This window comes from Rhinatrema bivittatum, chromosome 7 (assembly GCF_901001135.1).
Source record: "Rhinatrema bivittatum chromosome 7, aRhiBiv1.1, whole genome shotgun sequence".
Taxonomy (NCBI): domain Eukaryota; kingdom Metazoa; phylum Chordata; class Amphibia; order Gymnophiona; family Rhinatrematidae; genus Rhinatrema; species Rhinatrema bivittatum.
In genome coordinates, this window is record NC_042621.1 from 279,875,187 (window position 1) to 279,897,954 (window position 22,768).

The 22,768-nt window shown below is 41.8% G+C and overlaps 1 protein-coding gene across 1 annotated transcript in view; it reads left to right on the forward strand.

The window, feature by feature from the left end:
- The window catches only part of CFAP58 (cilia and flagella associated protein 58), a 295,728-nt gene that overhangs the window by 146,928 nt on the left and 126,032 nt on the right, over positions 1 to 22,768 (forward strand). The window contains exons 12-13 of the mRNA XM_029610343.1: positions 4,874 to 4,985; positions 8,033 to 8,137. Of these exons, the coding sequence (XP_029466203.1) occupies positions 4,874 to 4,985; positions 8,033 to 8,137 (217 nt within the window). The remainder of the gene's footprint in view (positions 1 to 4,873; positions 4,986 to 8,032; positions 8,138 to 22,768) is intronic.

Here is a 22,768-nt window from a genome sequence, read left to right on the forward strand (position 1 = left end):
CGGTCCCGCAAACAAAAGCAAAAGTGAGAGCATTCCTAGGCCTTACGGGATACTACAGAAGACTTATCCCCAATTACTTGAAGAAGGTGGAGCCTCTTACAAGGATGTTGTTGAAGAAAGAACCAGAGAAGGTCCAGTGATCAGTTGAAGCAGAGAAGACCTTTAGGGCTCTAAAAAAGGCAATATGCTCTGAACCCTTCACAGTGCAGACCGATGCCTCAGAAGTAGGCTTGGGAGCTGTCTTATTTCAAGAGAATGATGGTCAATAACATCCTCTGCCATACATTAGCCAGAAGTTGATGCCAAGAGAAAGGTGTTACTCAGTTGAGAAAGAGGCCTTGCTGTTAAGTGGGATTTAAAGGCCTTGCGCTGCTACTTGCTGTGATGGCAGTTCAGGCTCATAATGGACCACCAACCGCTCCTATGGATAAAAAGAAATAAGAAGTCCAATGTGAGGGTGATGAGGTGGTTCCTGGCTCTACAGCCCTTCAACTACTGAATACGACATAGGGCAGGAAAGGAAAGGAAAACACCAATGCGGATTTCCTGACCAGAGAGGTCTCCCTTGTACAGGCAGGTGCTCATCCTGTTAAGGCTGAGGTGAGGGGGAGGGTATGTGAGGAATTATACTGAAAACTCCCTCAGACTACCTTAAAGGACCAGGCACAGATCCCTAAATGGAGATCTGGTTTCTTACTGCTCACCCCTTATAACAAGCGGTGGGTCTTCCTGAGTTACCTGGTTAATAACTATTTATGGACTTTTCTTCCAGAAACTTGTCCAAACCCTTTTTAAACTTTGTTATGCTAGATGCCTTGACCATATCCACTGGTAATGAATTCCACAAGTTGATTGTGGGTTGAGCTAAAAAAATACTTTCTCCAGTTTGTTTTAAATCTGCTACCTGTTAGCTTAAAGGAGTGTCCTGTAGTCCTAATGTTATTTGAAAGGGTTAATATCTGTTCCGTATTTACCTGTTTCACACCATTCATGATTTTGTAGACCTCATTCATAACCCCCTCAATCATCTTCAAGCTGAAGTGCCTAACCTGTTTAACCTTTCTTACAGGCCGATACAGTAAGGACCTCGTTTGCCGCACACACAGTTCGGATCACATACCGCTCGATACAGTATTTAAATTAGACGCAAATGCAAGCCGCGTCCAAAGCACGTCCATGAAGCGGTAGGCCTGAGCAATCCATTTTACTGTATAGAGCGCTATACAGCGCCTATACAGTATCCTGGGTGCGCTGGTACCTGCCATTTCAAATGTCATTTGAAATGACAGGTACCAGGAAGTGAATGGTTCTCCTACGCTCGGGTCTAGGGGATCGCCAGTCCTCTCTCCCCCGCTCCCGAAGCAAGGCGCACGGTCAAAATCGACTCGACATGTTATTAAAGCAAATGTGAATAAAGTGAATAAAGTGCAACAAAAGTAAACAAAAGTAAACTTACTGCATGTGAATGCACTTTATTCACATTTGCTTTAATAACATGTCGAGTTGATTTCGTCGTGTGCCTTGCTTCGGGAGGGGGGGAGAGAGGACTGTTTGTCATTCACATACGGTAAGTTTACTTTTGTTGCACTTTATTCACATTTGCTTTAATAACATGTCGAGTCGATTTTCGCCGGAGCCTGCCTATTGCTGTCTCTCTCTGCCGGGGCTTGCCTGACGCTCCACACTAACACAGGGGTAAGGGTAGGCGGTAAATTAGCAGGTTAAACACAAGTCAAAACTGCAGGTTAAAAAAGGCGATAATCGGGGCGCACATTACTGTATGGGAGGGAATAGCTAATCCGATCGTTTACATACCATTTACATGCCGCGGGCGGAAAGGGTTTCCCGTTGATTTAAAGAAGCAGTAAGGATGGGTTAAAAGGGATAGTGAATCGCGGGTTGGACTAGCGCGGCCAAATTGTGAGTAGAAAGCGGGTTAGAAGCAGGGTAACCGCGGCCGCACTTTACTGTATCAGCCTGTTAATAAGGGAGTCTTTCCAACCCCTTAAGCATTGCTGTTGCCCTTCTCTATGCCTTTTCTAATTCTGCTGTATCTTTTTTGAAATGGGGTGACCAGAATTGTACACTGTAGTTAAGGTACAGCTGCAGCATTGATTTATACAGAGAAATTATGTTCTCTGTTTTATTCTTCATTTCTTTCTGAATAATTCCTAGTATTATTCTATTTTTTTTTTTTTAGCTTCGTGTTCTATTCTTCTCCCCTCAAACCCATTTTCCATTTGCTATATACTTACATTTTCCCTTGAATAGGAAGGACTGTTACTTTAATATGTAGACAAATTGCTGTGGGAGATCACAGGGCTGTGTGGGATTTATATAAGGAAAGCATTATTTTAGTGGGGCAAATGAATGATCTTTCTGAACAAGGAACAGGTTACTTTACATATAAATTTCCTTATCAGAGGACATAAAGATCAATAAACAAAAAAGTATAAGGTGGTGTGAAGGAAAAGTGAGGAGCAAATAAATATGGATAGAAGTCACACCAGTTTTCAAGGCAGACTTACCCGCATATGCCTGCTTTAGAGGCGTCACGTGCATGAATCATTCTAAAAGAGAATAGAGCCACTGAAGCGAAAAGATGGCTAATGCAGAAGCTCTCCAAGGTCCCTGAAGCAGACAAACATTGTCGAAACACGGCCGATGTCGGGCAGGCGGCGTCGACTCATGTGAAAATCAACAGCAGTTGGGTAGGCTTTGACCCACATCACAGAGGTCGATAAGTACCGATTTGGAGAAGCGCGTGTGTCACGTGGGAGTCGGGTTGACCGCCAGGGAGAGTGGAAATCAAGAATTAGATATAAAATAAATAAAATAAAATATATGAAAAAAAAAAAAAATTTGAGAATAAAGAGGGCAGCCATAGAAAGGTATAATCACATGGTGGTTATTTCATGTATATGGCTACAGCACATAACCCACACATTAAGGAGTTCCCTATATATAGTTAGTAGTTGATGATCTTTTAAGGTGGGGAAGCGAGGTTTGGTTGTTGGTAGTTAAAAATGATCCCAGCAGAACCATGTAAAAACATGCAATTATGCATGTAGTTTTGCAGAGAAAATTTAGCTGCATACATTTTAAAATCAGAAAGTATGAACGTAAGTCCCAACCCTGCCCAGACGCCACTCTCTGGAACGCCTCTCACATATGCACGTAAAAGTACCCGCATACAGAGGGTAATTTTCAACAGTCTGTGTAAGTTGGGGCAACGAGCAGAAGTTGACACGGGCAAAGTTCCAGTAATATCGTATAAACTGTGCAGCGGGAGCTGTAGCACTGATCTCTGCCCCGAACGTTTGCACGCTTGTTGGCAAGGCAGAAAAACACAGACTTTCCCTACCTCTTTCATCAAAGCATGCACATGTTTTATGCGCATAACGTATGTGCGCAATAACTGTCCCTTCTGCATGGAAGCAGTTATTTTACAAAGTGTGTGCATACTCCACTCATGAAAGCATTTACTTGTGCACATACTCAGCATCACCGGTTCGCCAACACCTCTAGCCCTTCATCCTGACCCCGGCCCAGCCCAAAATCTACAGACAAAAGTCAAGGGCAATTCCAATAGTGCGGCTCGGTTAGCAGGTGAAAAAGCCTGGGTAAATGTTTGGTAACGTAGACACTTACAAAATTCCAACCTGGGCACACGTTTCCAAGCCCCGCCCCACTAACCCACCCCTGTTTTTTCCTTTAGCATTTTCACACAACACTTCTAGTACCCTTCTTCCTCGGGCTTCTGCAAAATACTCCGTCCGTGCAACCACCTACACGTGCAACTTCCAATGGCACGTACGAAAATCTTTTGAAACGTCACCTGCAGTGTGTTTACGTAATTCTACGCACATATCGGTTGCACAGTTTTCTAACGCACCATTTCTGCAGGTAAAGCGCTACTTTACTCGCAGAAGTCCGCTTGAAAATTCCCTTCCCTATATACTTAGCAGAACATATGGTGGTAACCCGCACAGAGTGGCCGTTACTACCATAAGCACATTTTTGGGCAGACTGGATGGACCATCTGGTCTTTATCTGCCATCATTACTATGTTACTATGTTATATATTAAGTTGGTCCAATAAGTTATCACCTGCTACTTGTTTGTTTACCTTTATTTCTACTTAAGTACCTGGACTAACATGAGTTACCCTACTTCATGGAATATTATAGAGATACCTATGCCACTTTTTTTTTTTTTTTTTTACTTTTGGAAACATCACTTGCTTTGCTTCCTGCAAAAGGACACAGACAAGATGGATGCAATCCAGAGAGGAACTACTCAGATAGTTCTGGGTCTGCAACAAAACTCTTAATGATATGAAACTTATGGTCCTAAATATGTATATTCTGGAGAAGAAGAGGCAAGGGGAATAGCATAGAGACTTTCAGATACCTCAGAGGCATAAATAATGCATAAAACTGAGCCTTTTTGAGAGCAAGGAATTTGGTAGAACAAAAGGTCATGGTATGAGGCCCCAAGGGCGACAACTCAGGAGTAACATCAGAAATATTTCTTCATAGAAAGGGTGGTGAATGCATGAAACAGCTTCATAGCACAGCTGGCAGAGACAGAAACGGTATCAGAATTCAAGAAAGCCTGGGATAAGACCAGAAGATCCCTAGTTGCAAAGAAGAGATGGCAAAACTAGAAATCAGCTGGGCTCTATGGTATTGCACCAGGAATGAAACAAGCCACGCTAGATGAGGTTTTTGGTCATTATCCCATTGCTATTTAATAAGTTTCCGTGTTTGCTGTGATTGATACCCATAATTTGTGTTTCAAATGATAAACCACTAATACTGCAATAAACACATTAGTGTTTCTCAAAGGATCATGTTTCATTTTCTTTAAGGCGAGAGATTTACCACATACAGAGGGAATTACTGAAGGAACGGACCCGGTGCCGAGCTCTGGAGGAGGAGCTGGAGAACCCCATGAATGTGCACAGATGGAGAAAACTGGAGGTAACTGTTGAGCTTGATACTGAATCAAGTGACAGACAGGCCAATTCAATAAGAAGTGTTTGGAGAATGGGCGCTCCGTGTTGAGCGCCCGCTCTCCCAACGCATGCCCAGCCACCTCTCCTGGGCGCGTGATTCTGTATTTAAATGAGGGGTTGCGCTAAAAAGGAGGTGCTAGGGACAATAGCGCATCCCTAGCGCCTCCTTATTAGTGGAAACCCAGGAGTGGTGGCTATCAGCGGGTTCAGGAAACCGGCACTAAATTTTACGAGCATCGGTTTTCCGAACCCGCTGACAGCCATAGGTTAGGAAAACAGAGGCCAGTAAAATTGAGCGTCCGTTCTCCTAACCTGACAGGCTAGCACATTTCTTTATTATTATTTTTTAATTAATTACATTTTTTTTTTAACATTGTTGGTTCCTCCAACTTATTACCACCAGGATATTAAGTTGGAGGGTGTACAGAAAAGCAGTTTTTCCTGCTTTTCTCTACACTTTTTCAGGCTGCTCAGAAATTAACGCCTGCCTTTGGGCAGGCGTTAATTTCTGAGTATAAAATGTGCAGATTGGCTGCATATTTTACTTTCAGTGTCCCGGGTGAATAACTAATAGTGTCATCAATATACATTTGCATATGATGAGCGCTATTAGTTTCCGGGGGGGGGGGGGGGGGGGGTTGGCTGTCCGCTTTCGACACGCTAAACTCCTTACAATATAATGGATAACATGCGTCCAAGTGTGTATCGGCCTATAAGCACTCACACTTGCAAAGCACAAGCTCAATGTAAAGATATTTTAATTATAAACACCTCACCATTCTAAGAGAGAGGCAGTCTGAAATGTCAGTATTGTCAGGTTTCCAATGGCCAATAACTTTGACACTATTATTTTCGCTTACTGTTCCCTACAAATCTTTGCTCCTTACCACTCTCCTATTTGACTCCCATTGCTGCAATTCCATATTTTGAAGTCTAGCTTACCCCCTACCAGGATGCTTGAGAGAGAAAGAATATCCTATAAAACACCCAAAGAAAAGTATGAGTGCCACAGATAGCATTACGAGGGAAAGTATTCCCCATCCGAGAAGGGAGATTTCCTGGCCCAGATGAGACCAAATTGACTCGAGCTTCAAAAGTGTAACTCATTCTTAGAATACAATTTGAAGATGCCAAGCCTTGTTGCTATGATATAAATAGCAAATAGCAGTGGAAATCTCACCTCCTGTTATTGGCTAAGCAGGCCTGTTCCAGCCCCTGTGTAGAAGGCAGTAGTCATTCAGCCAGGTGTGCACCGAGCATGCTCCGACAAGTGTCAGTCTTGTTGGAGAGAAACCTCTGCTGAGAGCTGAAGTGCTTGGACGTGGGCTGCAGCTTGTTGTCCTGAGACAGAGTGTGTGAAGTACTCTGCCACATTGCTGGTGCATGTGCAGTTCACGGACTTTTTTTCTTTAACTTGTGTCTCGCAGTTACTGTGTACTGACCTATGCAAAGGACTGCTCAGCCTTTCTATGGAGGAATTAATATATTGTAGCAAATGTGTTCATTATTGCTTCCCTACGCAATGAAAAATGTGCCAACCTGGAGGATCCAGCTCCCCGTGGAGCGAGTTTAAGCTGCAGGGAGGTGAATCACATCAACTCCAGTTGGACATTTCGGCATGGAGGCCTAAATGCAGTATCCCGGGAGTCAGTACTGTGGGTTTCTCAGCTTAGTGCAGCAAGAGAGTTAAGCTGCCTGGAGGTTATGGTTAAATACCATCTGGAAAGAGTTATCTGATCATCTCAAAAGTAATCTGAATTGAAAGATCAATATTAACCGCGAACTGTTATATTTCTGTATATTGTGTGAATAAAGCAAGAAAGTTTGGACCTCAAGAAGAGTTTCAAGCTATGCTGGATGTCACTATAACAGTGCCTAATGGTGTCATATAGGGAAGGAGATCCTTAGAAGACAGGAAAGTGCCTGAAGTCCCCTTCATTAACTGCCCAGCAGGCAGTTTACCCTGGCTGGGGGCTTCAGAAGTAATAGTTGCAGGCAGCACTTTTTTCCTAGAAAGAAAGATGCCAGTACTCGGATGCAGGGCTGTTCCTGGGGGGGGGGATGGGGGAAGAGGGAAATCAGGTCAACTGCCCAGTGCCCTGCCCCCTCACTGTCCCCTGCTCCTTGAAAGTGGCTGCAGGATGCAGTCACGGCTTGATCTTCCCCCTTCCCATCCTCTCTCCTGCCAGCAGGAGGCATACGAAAGCAGCACTTTAACCTGCTGGTGCCTCTGCTACCATCGTGGCATGGAAAGAGCACCAGTGGGCGAAGGAAGATGAAAGAGAGGCAGGCACCACTTTTGCTTTTCTCTTTTTCCCCCCTCCCTTCTCTACTGGTGCTTTTCTCTTTCCTCTCCCTCCCCTACTGGCGCTTTTTTCATATTTAAATTCAGGAAACTTTGTCATGATAAAATGTGTACAGGTCTTGCTAAAGTAATACATAAAGTGGTTAAAAGGAGAATTAAGGATTACAAAATGCATAGTAGCAGTTCTGGTGTATTGGCTCCGGCCTCAGCTCTATTGGTTGCTAGTGCACTGCAGAGAACAGAACAGCCCTCTGCTTCCTGCTTCATCCAGCCCTTCCCTCCCAGGCAGCAGCCTGCAGACATCAGCAGGGGGAGGGATGAGACTGGAAGAGACAGAGAAGAGCAGAGAAGGGGCTATTCAGCTCCCTAATCCATCCCCTTCCCTTGTCATTTCCGTATGAGCATCTTGTGATGGAGACTGACTGGGATTGCAAAGAAATCCATGTGGAGTTCTGTCCATTCTCTGGCAGAGCTGTTAATTCTTGATGTGCATCGGCTGAGGCAAACAATGAGAGCCATCCTAGCATTTTCATTCACCAAATGCAGAAGGAAACAAATCCGATTACAGCAAGAGAAATCAAACCAAAATATATGCAAACAAAATATCTTGCTTTTAAAAGTAATCTTGAGTATCATTTTGATAGCTTAAAAAGGGTTATACTGAATTGTGAGTATGGTATAATGGACAGTGTTATTTTTTTGGACAGGCCAGTGACCCAAGCACATACGAACTGATACAGAAGATCCACATGCTTCAAAGGCGGCTCATTAGCAAAACAGAAGAAGTGGTTGAGAAAGAATTGCTTTTACAGGTAACCCCTTCATACCTATTTTAGTCTCCATAACCTAGATTTTGTGTCTACTCTGAACAGCCAGCTCCAGGCGTGATATCTGCTGTTAAAAGGAGCTCAGAGTTTCTGATAATTACTTGTGTAGGGCTGCAAGTCCTATTGTTAACTGTAGGTGGCAACAGTGATTAATATATAGAAGAAACATGGCTTTGCTTTGCTTCTGTAGCTAAAAGAATTGTGAGGATGAATGACAAAGGTTAGATCTACTGAGTCTTGTCAGTCAGATAAACTTCATCAAGGGATCCTTTTCAGCCATATTTAATCCATTTTATCAATTTCTCTTCTAATATGTTAAATAAAGTTATACTATATGAATGTTAAATACAGTTATAAGTTATTTGTATGTATTACGTTATTTGTATGTATTACGTTGTTATCCTGTAAACCGGAGTGAAGGCAAAACGCTATACTTCGGTATATAAAAAACCACAAATAATAATAATGATAATAATAATATACTGTACTAGGAAGTTGTGTTTGCATTATGTGCCCTGAAGGATTACTCAAGATTATTCACGCTGCAGTCGATTAATAGTGTTTGGACACTGGATTTCGTATAATGAAAGGTTACACCTTATCGTCCTTTATGTAGGCTGACTTGTGAGTGAGATACACTTAAAGTTTTGATTTTTCTAGTTTCAGTGTTTGGTACATGCTTAACCTAGTGCAACGGGCTATCACCTTATTGTGGCTGAACTTTGCATACTCATCATGTCCCCATATTAGTGTTGTGACAGAAGTGAAATTTGCAGTCTATTTGTTATGCTAGTAATGAGTTTAGACAAGAATCATCTTGCAGTTTTCCTGCTGATACAGCTTACATATATGGTAGATAATAGATGGAGTTTTTTATTTTTCAGTTTGCAATGAACTTTATTCATTTTAAAGGTGAACATTAACCCACAACAGCATTTTGTTTTTTGTTTTTTTTTTTGTTTTATGGCTGATTATGATTCAGGGTCTTGGTTACAGCATTAATTTGTTTAGAGGTCAGTATTCAGTAAAGCTGGCGAGCAGCAAAGTTATGGAGGTAAAGTTACTCAGATAACGTTAGCCAAATATTCAGCAGAACTTATTGTCCACTGAATTTACTCAGCTAAAGTTACTTTACTGCTCGCTGGCTTACTGAGTATTTAAAAAAAAAAAATTTTGTGGGCGATGGTGGCCCAATATCCCCCCATCCACCCCCAAAAGTGGGGCACCACCCTGTTTGAAGCCCCCAAAAGCCTCCCAGTACCCCAAAGGGAGAAGGAGAAGCTCTTACCACCTTCTAGGGGTGGAGGGGAAGGGCGGTGAAGCTTGCTGGGCAGACTGGATGGGCCGTTTGGTCTTCTTCTGCCGTCATTTCTATGTTTCTATATATGTTTCTAAGTGCCAGTACAGCTTCCCGGATTCAGCGAATATATTTACTGCACTGCAGCTAGGATTGGTTGCGTCACTGACAGCCGACCAATCCCTGTTCAGAACTCAGTTCCAACACTCCGAGGGAGGAGATAAGAACGTTTCCTCCTGCTGGGATACTGACAGGCTCTTGGGGGATTTGGGGGCTGTTGGGAGGGGGACTGGGTCACTATGGCATCAGCCTTTTTTTTTTAAACTGGGGGAATAGCAGGGGGATGGGGCTGCTACAGCCTGTGACTTTTTTGTTTGTTTTTTAAATTGGGGGTAAGGAAAAGGGGCAGTTCTGGCAGATATTGCCTTAGACTTTTTTTCCCCCCAGTTTATTCTGTAACTTTGGCCAGAATATTTAGGGGCAAACGCGCCTGCTGAACATATCTGCTCTCCGCCACAACCAGATTTACCCAACTAAACTTAGCCATGCAATACTGAATTTCAGTGCTAATTCCCTTAATTGAATCTCTCTCCTCGGAATGCCTCTGTGCAACCGCTTATAAATCTGGTTAAGTTTAGCCTGGTAATGACTTACCCAGGTAAAACTTATCCGCGGGGTGGGGTGGGGGGTTACATTTAAAACTCCAGGCTTGTCTGGCACACAGGTCGATACAGTAAAGTGTGCTCCGTCGGAGCGCACTGTCAGCCTGCTCTTGGACATGCGTTTTCCCTTACCCCTTATTCAGTAAGGGGAGGAAAACACGCGGCCCACCCGCGGCACCTAATAGCGCCCTCAACATGCAAATGCATGTTGATGGCCCTATTAGGTATGCCTGAGCGATCCAGTAAGTAAAATGTGCAGCCAAGCCGCACATTTTACTCTAAGAAATTAGCGCCGACCCAAAGGTCGGCGCTAATTTCTTCCGGCGCCAGGAAAGTGCACAGAAAAGCAGTAAAAACTGGTTTTCTGTGCACCCTCCGACTTAATATCATAGCGATATTAAGTCGGAGGTCCCCAAAAGTAAAAAAAAGTAAAAAAAATAAAAATAAAAATTTGAATTCGGCCCGCGGCTGTCGGGCCGAAAACCGGACGCTCAATTTTGCCGGCGTCCGGTTTCCGAGCCCGTGGCTGTCAGCGGGCTCGAGAACCGACGCCGGCAAAATTGAGCGTCGGCTGTCAAACCCGCTGACAGCCGCCGCTCCGGGTCAAAAGGAGGCGCTAGGGATGCGCTAGTGTCCCTAGCGCCTCCTTTTCCTCGTTTGCACCGCGTCACCTCATTTGCATACTGGATCGCTCGCACCGGCGAAGGGCCGGTGCGTGCGCCAGGAGAGCGGGCGTTTGTCCGCTCTCCCGCGGTTTTACAGTATCGATCCGTAAGTCTTGAACTTAGCTCGACAAACTCTTTTGAATATTGACCCCTTAGTTTCTGTGTTTCTTTCATTTAGTTGACTATGGACTTCTGAGTAGAGTTCTAGCATCAACAACACTGAAATAGATCTGCGTCTTTCCAAAATAAAAAAAAAGATTCTATTTAAGTGGTATTGTTCGCAGTAAAAACTGCATAATAAAAATTGTAAATTAATGTTGCATGCAAGATACTTGCATCACAACCTGCCTCAAGACAGTTGATCTACTAGAGGAACTAAATCCCACTATCTTCTGCATTACCGAAACATGGCTGAAAGACAGTGATAATGTCCTCCGAAACCAAATTAATCACTTTAACTATGATGTCTTTCACTTCCCCAGACACAAACGAAAAGGTGGAGGCCTTTTAGTAATCTGTGAAAAAAGAACTTAAACCCTACAAAATTGAGATAAACCCGCCCAACAAGGTTGCAATACTAAAATCTCCACTTCTAAATATTGGATTGATCTGTTGCCCACCTGGAACACTCCAAAAAGACTGCTCACCTCTAATCAAAATCTTCACTAAAGCGTTCCCAACCCTAGAATCAACTCTAATCCTAGGGGACTTTAACCTACATGTAGACAGCATTCCTAAATCTACAGCATGTGAAATCTTCCTAGATACTGTGGAAGCCATGAACTGGTCATAATTTGTAACCAACCCCATTCATAAAGCAGGACAAATCCTTCACCTAATTTTCACCAGTCACAATAACTGCGCAATCAGTTCTTTTCACTACATATTGCCTTGGTCTGATCACCAGCTAATAAAAGCAGAAGTAACTCTCCTCACCACACAACAAACAAACTCACTTAATAATCAATCTTTCGCATACAGAAAAAATATAGAGCCTGAAATTCTTGAAGAAACAATTAAAAATAAAATTACTGAGTTTGATCACGATAATGCTCCTCATCATTTGACTCCTGGGATAAAATCATCAATGAAATAATGGATACCCTATGCCTAATCTAAAAAAAAAAGTTCCAAAATGAAGGCAACACAACCAAACAAAAGAAACCTTGGTATAGTGAAGAGCTAAGGCACACTAAACAGACCTTGAGAAAATCTGAAAAACAATAGCGGAAATACCAATCTACAGAATCCCTTGAAAAATATAAATCCCTTTTAACAAAATCCCATGAACAAATCAATAAAGCAATAAAAGTCTTCTACGCAAAACACATTCATGTTGTAATATTTAATTACAAATTTCTCTTCAAAACAGTTAAAACCTAATCAAGGACCCGTCTTCCTCATAAGAACATAAAAACATTAGAAATTGCCATAATGGGTCAGACCAAGGGTCCATCAAGCCCAGCATCCTGTTTCCAACAGTGGCTAATCCAGGCTACAAGTACCTGGCAAGTACCCAAACACTAAGTAGATCCCATGTTACTGATGCCAGTAATAGCAGTGGCTATTCCCCAAGGGGCAGATTTTCAATGCCTACGCATGCCGAGCCTATTTTGCATAGAAATGTAACTTTGGATAGAAATGTAACTTTTTATCTTTCGTATTTTGAGGGTAGGGGCGGAACACATAAGGAGCTCCATCTAGTTCCTTTTCCTCGCCTGATTGAGGAGTCAGTCGGGGACCTGTAGGCACCCTGAGCAGAGGCATTTTGGGGCAGGGATGGGAAGCAGGCAGCACTTACATGCAGAGGTTTAGATTTTAAAAAGTGTGCATGGAAGTAACTGCGCACCAGTTATGCCCTGCTTGAAGCAGGTGTAACTTTGTGTAAGGTAGTTTATGCGCATACTCCATCAGTTACCTGAGGATTTTCAAAATGAATTTATGCGTGCAAGTTAGCTTTGAAAATGCTTGGCAAAGTCTGCTGTGCGGCCTGTTTGCAAATTGCTCTCTAAAAAGTCATCAGCAGGTTAAAATGTGCACATAAATTAAAGCTTGAGCTACAAAATTGCCTTCTTTGTGCTTCAGCTAGCTGTGCAGTTGTTGCAAATTCATAAATTCTCTCCTTTTGTGAACCAAATCGGATTTTTCTCTGCCATTCGCGTGGTTTTAGATTTTGAGACTAAGGGGGTAATTTTCAAAGGAGTTACGCGCATAAATGTAACTACTATTGTAGCAATTTTCAAAAGCCATTTACTCACGTAAAGTGCACTTATGCGAATAAATCCTATGGACGATTCAATGGCATATATTGTAGCAATTTTCAAAAGCCCACTTACTCGAGTAAAGTGCATTTACATGCGTAAAACCCAGATTTACGCATGTAAATGCTTTTTAAAATCCGCCCCTCAGTGCTTTCTCCTCCTCGTAAATGAGTAACCATATTAACAGTCTGCCAACGTTTTCATGGCTTTAGACACAAAAAAGGGACTGAATTTGCTGAAGTTTGAAACTTGTGAGCAGGAGGGCTTTAAAGGAATATGAAGTTGCTTACCTTCCAGCATTTCTGATGTCATCTGTTCCAAGCACAGCCTACAGTAAATGTCAAAAATTAAGCATTCATAAACCACTTCAAAATTGCTTGAAGGACCACCATATCACCTGTACGTGTAATGCCAAACTTATGCTTAAACATATCTAAACGAGTCATATATGATTGTTGGTCCTGAGTGTGATGAGCTTGTTTATTTTTAAAATTTTTTGAATACTTTTCACTTTCATGCAATTAAAGCAACTTGTATTCCGGGCATCAAGATACTTTCCTTTTTATGCAGCTTTAACATGCTTGTTCATAGGGCATCCAAAGACAAGACCCGGCATAGCACTATGGTTCAGAATTCTGCATCAGCGGCCTAAGCAGCACTTGATGGTACTTCTCCACTTACTTTGCCCTAAAAATAAACGATCACAACGCAAAATTATAGCAGACACTTGAAAATGAGCATTAACATTTACAATCATTTATGTTTTTATGCAAAACTGAAAAATCCAAAAGTCCATTCCTTTCAAGACGTTCACCGCACACCAGTACTAGGAGTATTTTAAAGTCCAGGGCAGGATAATCCTTCACATGGTCACGTGAGGGATGAATAATCAGGTGATTTAAAGTGGTGACAGCTGTCAATGACGGCATCTAATATGTCATCTGTCAGAAACAATAAAACGTGTGTCAGAAAAGGTAATCATTTAGTGTCCCCATTAAGACCATTGGGTGTAATAGTTTGCATTCGAAAGATCCAATGTTGCTCGTGTTATAATAAAAGTTTTGTCTGATTGGACTGATGATTATGTGTGACCCATTTAAATATATATAAGCACAAGTTTAGCATTACATGTATGGGTGGTATGTTGATCCTACACTGGTGTAACAAGCAATTTTGAAGTAGTTTGTGAATGCTTTTTATTTTTTTTTACATATTTATGGAAGGTGACTTGTTTATTACAGTGATTCACAATTTTCAATAAGTCAATTTAAAGCAGGGTTCCATGCTCCAATGTACTTTCCATAGACAATAGTTTGGTTATATACCGGAGAGGTCTCTCCATAGATTTGGGTTTTTCTCTTCAAACCATGTTATCCTTAATTAGTGCTAAATTCACTGACTACAAGGAAGAAGTTTGTAAATAAGATTCTCTACTTTTTTCCTTAGATTGTGAAAGAGAACCATTTGTATAAATGTTATTATCTGTATCCTTCGCTGACTTTTTGATTGCTGTTAAATCAATAGAATAGTACTTTTTATGTTGATAATAGCACACCATAAAAGCTCCAAAGTAACATTTTTAGGCATTTCAGGGACAAAAATAATCTGTTTACGTCTCAAAATTTCACATGCCTGTCTGTTCCCTCTTTAGTTGTTTTACATGTTCTGTTTCACCATGCCTGTGCACTCTTTTTTTTGTATGTTAGGTTTAAACTAGTGAATCTTGCCCTCCTCAGTATTACAGCCAGTGAGAAGGGGAGCTAGAGTAGATCTAGTCCTCAGTGGACTGCAGGACCTGGTGCAAGAAATGATCACTTAGCAATATTTAGATTTTTATTTAGATTTATATTCCGCTTTTCACACTTCTTTCCAGTGCTTCAAAGTGGATTACATTCAGGTACTGTAGATATATCAATAGTGATCATAATATAATAACACTGAAGGGAGGATATTAAGTAAAATATCCTGAGAAACCGAGCTTTCTCAGTAGTAGGACCCACACTCTGGAACGCTTTGCCGAACCCTCTAAGGGAAATACATAGCGCAAAGGAGTTTAAAAAAGCACTGAAAACTCATCTATTTCAGATAGCTTTTAAAGATATGGCCACTCTTAGTCCGGAATAACAATTTCAGACGAATATTGTATATTTAATATTTGTTTAGTTACATAAATGTTTTAAGTCAATTATTTTTCCTATGTTTTTCTACTCTTTGTGTTTTTATAAAATAGACGCCAATTTTCTTTTATATCACGATAAGTTATATTATTGATAACTTCCCCTGTTGTAATTTTTATTCTTGCTTTATAGCTTTCTTGTTTTTATTTTTGTGTGTAACTTTTGATTTCTGGTTTTTCGGCTTTTATTATTACCTAATTTTACTCCTATTTTATGTTATTATTGTAAACCGCTTTGAACAGTAACATTACTGGTAAAACGGTATAGAAATGTTTAAAATAAATAAATAATACATAAATAAATAAGTAAAAGGACTCAGGTAGTGTTTAACTTTAAAAAGAAAGACTACAATAAAATGAGAAAATTAGAAAAGAAAACTAAAAGGAGCCGTTGCAAAGGTTAAGTTTGCATGAAGCGTGGATATTGTTTAAAAATAACATCTTGGATGCCCAGATAAAATGTGTTCCACACATTAAAAAAAGGTCCGAGGAAGATCATTTCAGATCAGGTACCATACCAGAATGGTTAAATGGTGAGGTGAAAGAGGCAATTAATGTCAAAAGAACATTCTTTTTTTTGTTTGTTTTGTTTTGCTCACCTTCTTTCCGAGACCACATTCCCACCCGGGGGAACTTGCTCTTCACACCCTGGACCATAAACGGGCATTGGCCTTCTACTTAGATCACACAGTGAGCCACTAACAGCCAACCCAGCTCTTCATGTCTTTTGACCCCAACAGGCTGGATGCAGCAGTGGGTAAGCAAATCCTATCGAACTGACTGGTGGATTGCATCGCCTTCTGCTATGCGCAGGCAGACCTTCAGCTGGCCGGCAGGATGAAGGCTCATTCTATGTGGGCCATGGCAGCGTCGGTGGCCCATTTGCGTGCAGTCCCCATCGCAGAAATTTGCCTGGCTGCAACCTGGAGTTCTCTCCACATGTTTGCAGCTCACTACTGCCTTGACAGGGATAGCCATCAGGACAGGGATAGCCATCAGGACAGAACCCAACTGTCTCTACTTGTGCTCCTTGTGGGACCAGACCACCCCCCATTTTCCCCACAGCGCCATAGTTGTGTTGTGCCCATTGGCACCTTGTTCGGCCGCTATTGGTCTCTTGGCTTGAATGGCGCAGTCTAGATCTCTGTACTCACCCACATGTGAGGACTACCATCCTGCTTGGCCTAGGAGAAAGCGCAGTTGCTTACCTATAACAGGTGTTTTCCTAGGACAGCAGGAAGTTAGTCCTCAGGAATCCCACCAGCCTCCCCACGAGATTGGTTTCACCGTCGGTTTGTTATTTTATTTTTTTGCTCGTCAGCTTGCTATGTTATGAGACTGAAGGGGGACTTCGCGTGAATGCGCGGATAGTAGCATGCTGGACATGCTCAGTCTGCTGGCCAAAGTTTCTAGAAACTTTGACAAAAGTTTTCCATGCCGGGCTCTATCGAATGATGTCACCCACATGTAAGGACTAACATCCTGCTGTCCTAGGAGAACACCTGTTACAGGTAAGCAACTGCATTTTTCCTTCAATCTTGTGTAATGCATGGAATACAGTTTGTCTGGGTCTTGAGGATGTTAATTTTAAACAGTGTCTATGTCTCCTTCAAGGTTTCAACCTTGTAAATTGCTCCTTTCAGTTTTCATCTAACAAATGTCCTCATTTTAGCAGTTTCCCTTTTTATAAGTAAATGCTACTACAGTAGTTTTCCTTTGTATTCACCCTCCAGTGATTATGTCAAATTTTATTACATTATGGTCACTGTTGCCAAGTGGATCCACCACCTTTATCTCTTGTACCAAGTCCTGAATTTCACTGAGAATTAATGTGAAATAGTTTCCCCTTTCATTGGTTCCATGACAACTGCTGTATGAAGCAGTCATTGATAGCATCTAGGAACTTTACCTCTCTTGCATGTCCTGATGTGACATTTACCAGATCAATACTCAGGTAATTAAAGCCTGCCATTATTATTGTGTTGTCCATTTTACTAGCCAGTCTAATCTCTGTTAGCATTTTACAGTCTGCTTCCTCACCTTGACCAGGTGGACATTCTATATACCCACTACTGTACTCTTCCAGAGAGAGAGAGAGAGAGAGAGAGAGAGAGAGAGAGAGAGAGAGAGAGAGAGTGACTAGCCATAATGCTCTCACCCTAGATAGGTATTTATTTATATCTCTATGGGAGGCCCATCTAGTAACTCGAGGTGAGGTTTAGGTATTAGTGTAGGGCAGGGGTGGGCAGTTCCAGTCCTCGAGGGCCACAAACCAGTCTGGTTTTCAGGATATCCCTAATGAATATTCATGACATAGATTTGCATACAACGGAGGCAGAGTGCATGCAAATCTCTCTCATGCATATTCATTAGGGATATCCTGAAAACCAGACTGGTTTGTGGCCCTCGAGGACCGGAACTGCCCACCCCTGGTGTAGGGGGTTAGGGGCCACTTTTTATTATTTATTTATTTAACATTTTTTATATACCGACATTCGTTAATAACATTACATCGGTTTCCATAGAACATAAATGCAGCAACAATGGCTTTACAGTCAAAGGTCAAACTGATTTTGAACTGGGGAGGAGAGATACTAAGCAACAGGGTGTAATAATTAACAGGGTCTAGGAAGGGGGATGCTATATTTAAAAATGGGGATATTACAATAATCTTCTATAACTTATGTACAATCAATAAATATGTGATATTAAAGAGGTTGATAACATACAAGGGAAATAAGATGGACAAAGTTATAGTACATTATTAGTCGGCATAATTAGACATAAAAATGGGAGTAATTACATTTTATAATTAATTCAGGAGGTTCAGAGCTAGAAAGGTAGAAACATATTACTGAAGGGAGAATATAAATTATACATTTAAATCAGTGGGTTGAGAGAATTTGCTTGGAACATGATGATAAAGAGGGGAAAGCCGACAGTCGCTCAGCAGCGCATGGTTCGGAGAGAGGTATCTTCAAAGGATACTAATGATGTATTAGAATTAGGGCATCCTGACAGTGAGGTTCCAATAATTAGAAAAATAGTCCAAGTGCCTGTAACTAAAAACTCACCTGAGCTAAAAAATTCTAACTTATCCCTATCAATTAAAAAGCAGAATGAAAATACAAACAAAAAACAAACTTTGAAATGTTTGTATGCTAATGCCAGAAGTCTAAGAAGTAAGATGGGAGAATTAGAATGTATAGCAGTGAATGATGACATAGACTTAATTGGCATCTCAGAGACATGGTGGAAAGAGGATAACCAATGGGACAGTGCTATACCGGGGTACAAATTATATCACAATGACAGAGAGGAGCACTCGGGAGGAGGTGTGGTGCTTTATGTCCGGGATGGCATAGAGTCCAACAGGATAAACATCCTGCATGAGACTAAATACAAAATTGAATCTTTATGGGTAGAAATCCCTTGTGTGTCGGGGAAGACTATAGTGATAGGGGTATACTACCGTCCACATGGTCAAGATGGTGAGAGGACAGTGAAATGCTAAGAGAAATTAGGGAAGCTAACCAAATTGGTAGTGCAGTAATAATGGGAGACTTCAATTACCCCAATATTGACTGGGTAAATGTATCATCGGGACACGCTAGAGAGATAACGTTCCTAGATGGAATAAATGATAGCTTTATGGAGCAATTGGTTCAGGAACTGACGAGAGAGGGAGCAATTTTAGATCTAATTCTCAGTGGAGCACAGGACTTGGTGAAAGAGGTAACGGTGGTGGGGCCGCTTGGCAATAGTGATCATAATATGATCAAATTTGATTTAATGACTGGAAGAGGAACAGTGTGCAAATCCAAGGCTCTCGTGCTAAACTTTCAAAAGGGAAACTTTGATAAAATGAGAAAAATTGTTAGAAAAAAACTGAAAGGAGCAGCTACAAAAGTAAAAAATGTCCAAGAGGCGTGGTCATTGTTAAAAAATACCATTCTAGAAGCACAGTCCAGGTGTATTCCACACATTAAGAAAGGTGGAAAGAAGGCAAAACGATTACCGGCATGGTTAAAAGGGGAGGTGAAAGAAGCTATTTTAGCCAAAAGATCTTCATTCAAAAATTGGAAGAAGGATCCAACAGAAGAAAATAGGATAAAGCATAAACGTTGGCAAGTTAAATGTAAGACATTGATAAGACAGGCTAAGAGAGAATTTGAAAAGAAGTTGGCTGTAGAGGCAAAAACTCACAGTAAAAACATTTTAAAATATCTCCGAAGCAGAAAGCCTGTGAGAGAGTCAGTTGGATCGTTAGATGATCGAGGGGTTAAAGGGGCACTTAGAGAAGATAAGGCCATCGCGGAAAGATTAAATGATTTCATTGCTTCGGTGTTTACTGAAGAGGATGTTGGGGAGGTACCCGTAATGGAGAAGGTTTTCATGGGTAATGATTCAGATGGACTGAATCAAATCACGGTGAACCTAGAAGATGTGGTAGGCCTGATTGACAAACTGAAGAGTAGTAAATCACCTGGACCGGATGGTATACACCCCAGAGTTCTGAAGGAACTAAAAAATGAAATTTCAGACCTATTAGTAAAATTTGTAACCTATCATTAAAATCATCCATTGTACCTGAAGACTGGAGGATAGCAAATGTAACCCCAATATTTAAAAAGGGCTCCAGGGGCGATCCGGGAAACTACAGACCGGTTAGCCTGACTTCAGTGCAAGGAAAAATAGTGGAAAGTGTTCTAAACATCAAAATCACAGAACATATAGAAAGACATGGTTTAATGGAACAAAGTCAGCATGGCTTTACCCAGGGCAAGTCTTGCCTCACAAATCTGCTTCACTTTTTTGAAGGAGTTAATAAACATGTGGAAAAAGGTGACCCGGTAGATATAGTATACTTGGATTTTCAGAAGGCGTTTGACAAATTTCCTCATGAGAGGCTTTTAGGAAAAGTAAAAAGTCATGGGATAGGTGGCGATGTCCTTTCGTGGATTGCAAACTGGCTAAAAGTTTGCAATCCATGAAAAAAAAAAAGTTTGCAATCCATGAAAAACTCCCCCCCCTCCACGAACAACCTTCCTTCCCCCTCCCCCCCATTAGCAAACCTCCCTCCCCATGCGCTAGTTTCGCTCTAATAGTGCATACTGCTACTGTTCTTAGTTATGTTATATTATCCAAGTTGTTCACTCCCTTGTTCATTGTAAGACATATGTTGTCATTGTTTTCTACTTGTTATAATGTAAACCGGAGTGATAAGTAATTCTGTTACCTGAATTTCGGTATAAAAAAAAAGTTATAAATAAATAAATAAATAAAAGACAGGAAACAGACAGTAGGATTAAATGGACAATTTTCTCAGTGGAAGGGAGTGGGCAGTGGAGTGCCTCAGGGATCTGTATTAGGACCCCTACTTTTCAATATGGGGTAGATTTTTAAAAAATGCGCGTTCGCGTACTTTTGTTGGCGCACCAGTCGCAAACAAAAGTACGCTGGATTTTAGTAGATACGCGCATAGCCGCATGTATCTTCTAAAATCCAGGATCGGCGGTTCCCTCCTAGGCCGCTCCGAAATCGGAGCGGCCTAGGAGGGAACTCTCTTTCGCCCTCCCCTCACCTTCCCCTCCCTTCCTCTACCTAACCCACCCCCCCGGCCCTATCTAAACCCCCCCCCCCTACCTTTGTCCACGGATTTACGCTCCCGAAACGCCGCGTCCCGCCCCCAAAACGCTGCATCGATCGGCCCCCCGACACGCCCCTGACAAAAAACCCCGGGACTTACGCGAGTCCCGGGGCTCTGCGCGCGCCGGCAGGCCTATGGAAAATAGGTGCGCCGGCGCGCAAGGCCCTGCTCGCGTAAATCTGGGCGGATTTACGCGAGCAGGGCTTTTAAAATCCGCCCCTATATTTATAAATGATCTGGAAAGAAATACGACGAGTGAGATAATCAAATTTGCAGATGACACAAAATTGTTCAGAGTAGTTAAATCACAAGCAGATTGTGATAAATTGCAGGAAGACCTTGTGAGACTGGAAAATTGGGCATCCAAATGGCAGATGAAATTTAATGTGGATAAGTGCAAGGTGATGCATATAAGGAAAAATAACCCATGCTATAATTACCCAATGTTGGGTTCCATATTAGGTGCTACAACCCAAGAAAGAGATCTAGGTGTCATAGTGGATAACGCATTGAAATCATCGGTTCAGTGTGCTGTGGCAGTCAAAAAAGCAAACAGAATGTTGGAAATTATTAGAAAGGGAATGGTAAATAAAACGGAAAATGTCATAATGCCTCTGTATCGCTCCATGGTGAGACCGAACCTTGAATACTGTGTACAATTCTGGTCGCCGCATCTCAAAAAAGATATAATTGCGATGGAGAAGGTACAGAGAAGGGCTACCAAATGATAAGGGGAAATGGAACAGCTCCCCTATGAGGAAAGACTAAAGAGGTTAGGACTTTTCAGCTTGGAGAAGAGACGACTGAGGGGGGATATGATAGAGATGTTTAAAATCATGAGAGGTCTAGAACGGGTAGATGTGAATCGGTTATTTACTCTTTCGGATAGTAGAAAGACTAGGGGGCACTCCATGAAGTTAGCATGGGGCACATTTAAAACTAATCGGAGAAAGTTCTTTTTTACTCAACGCACAATTAAACTCTGGAATTTGTTGCCAGAGGATGTGGTTAGTGCAGTTAGTATAGCTGTGTTTAAAAAAGGATTGGATAAGTTCTTGGAGGAGAAGTCCATTACCTGCTATTAAGTTCACTTAGAGAATAGCCACTGCCATTAGCAATGGTAACATAGAATAGACTTAGCTTTTGGGTACTTGCCAGGTTCTTATGGCCTGGATTGGCAGCTGTTGGAAACAGGATGCTGGGCTTGATGGACCGGGGATCGTGTGCCGGCAGTTGGCCGGCGCGCGCATCTTACTTCAGCCCCAGGCTCGGAGCAGGCTCGGCGCGCGCAAGATGCACAATTGTGCATCCCCTTGCGCGCACTGACCCCAGATTTTATACCATGTGTGCGCCTGCGCGCACATGTTATAAAATCGGGTGTACATGTGCACACGCCAGGAAGCGCACGCACATGTACGCCACACGCACATGTTATAAAATCTGACCCTATATATTCTTAGCACTGACCGATGATTATTTATAAGGGTGAGTTAAAAAGTTTCATTACTCCGCGATGAAGCTTGGTATGAAGGTCAATTAAATATTAGGCTTCTATTTGATGATATAGCTCACAATCAATTGGTACTATTGGTTACAGTTATATACATAGTGATTGTTATCTGCCATAATTTTCTATGCTTGTTTTTCTGTCATTTAGCCTTTATAGTATACCTGGTAGGGGATCAGAATGTGTTAAGGAAAGGGAACCAGGAATTGGCAAGGGATTGCTTCAATGCATTATTTACCTAACACCTAGGTTTGTTGGCATCCTCGTCTGCAACCTTTCTTTTAATCAGACCAGGCTCCGAAATAAACTCAAAGAGATTGATATTCAAATGGCACTTAGCCACTTAAGTCGGACTTATTTGGTTAAGTGGTAGCTGCTGAATATCCAGCTATATTTAG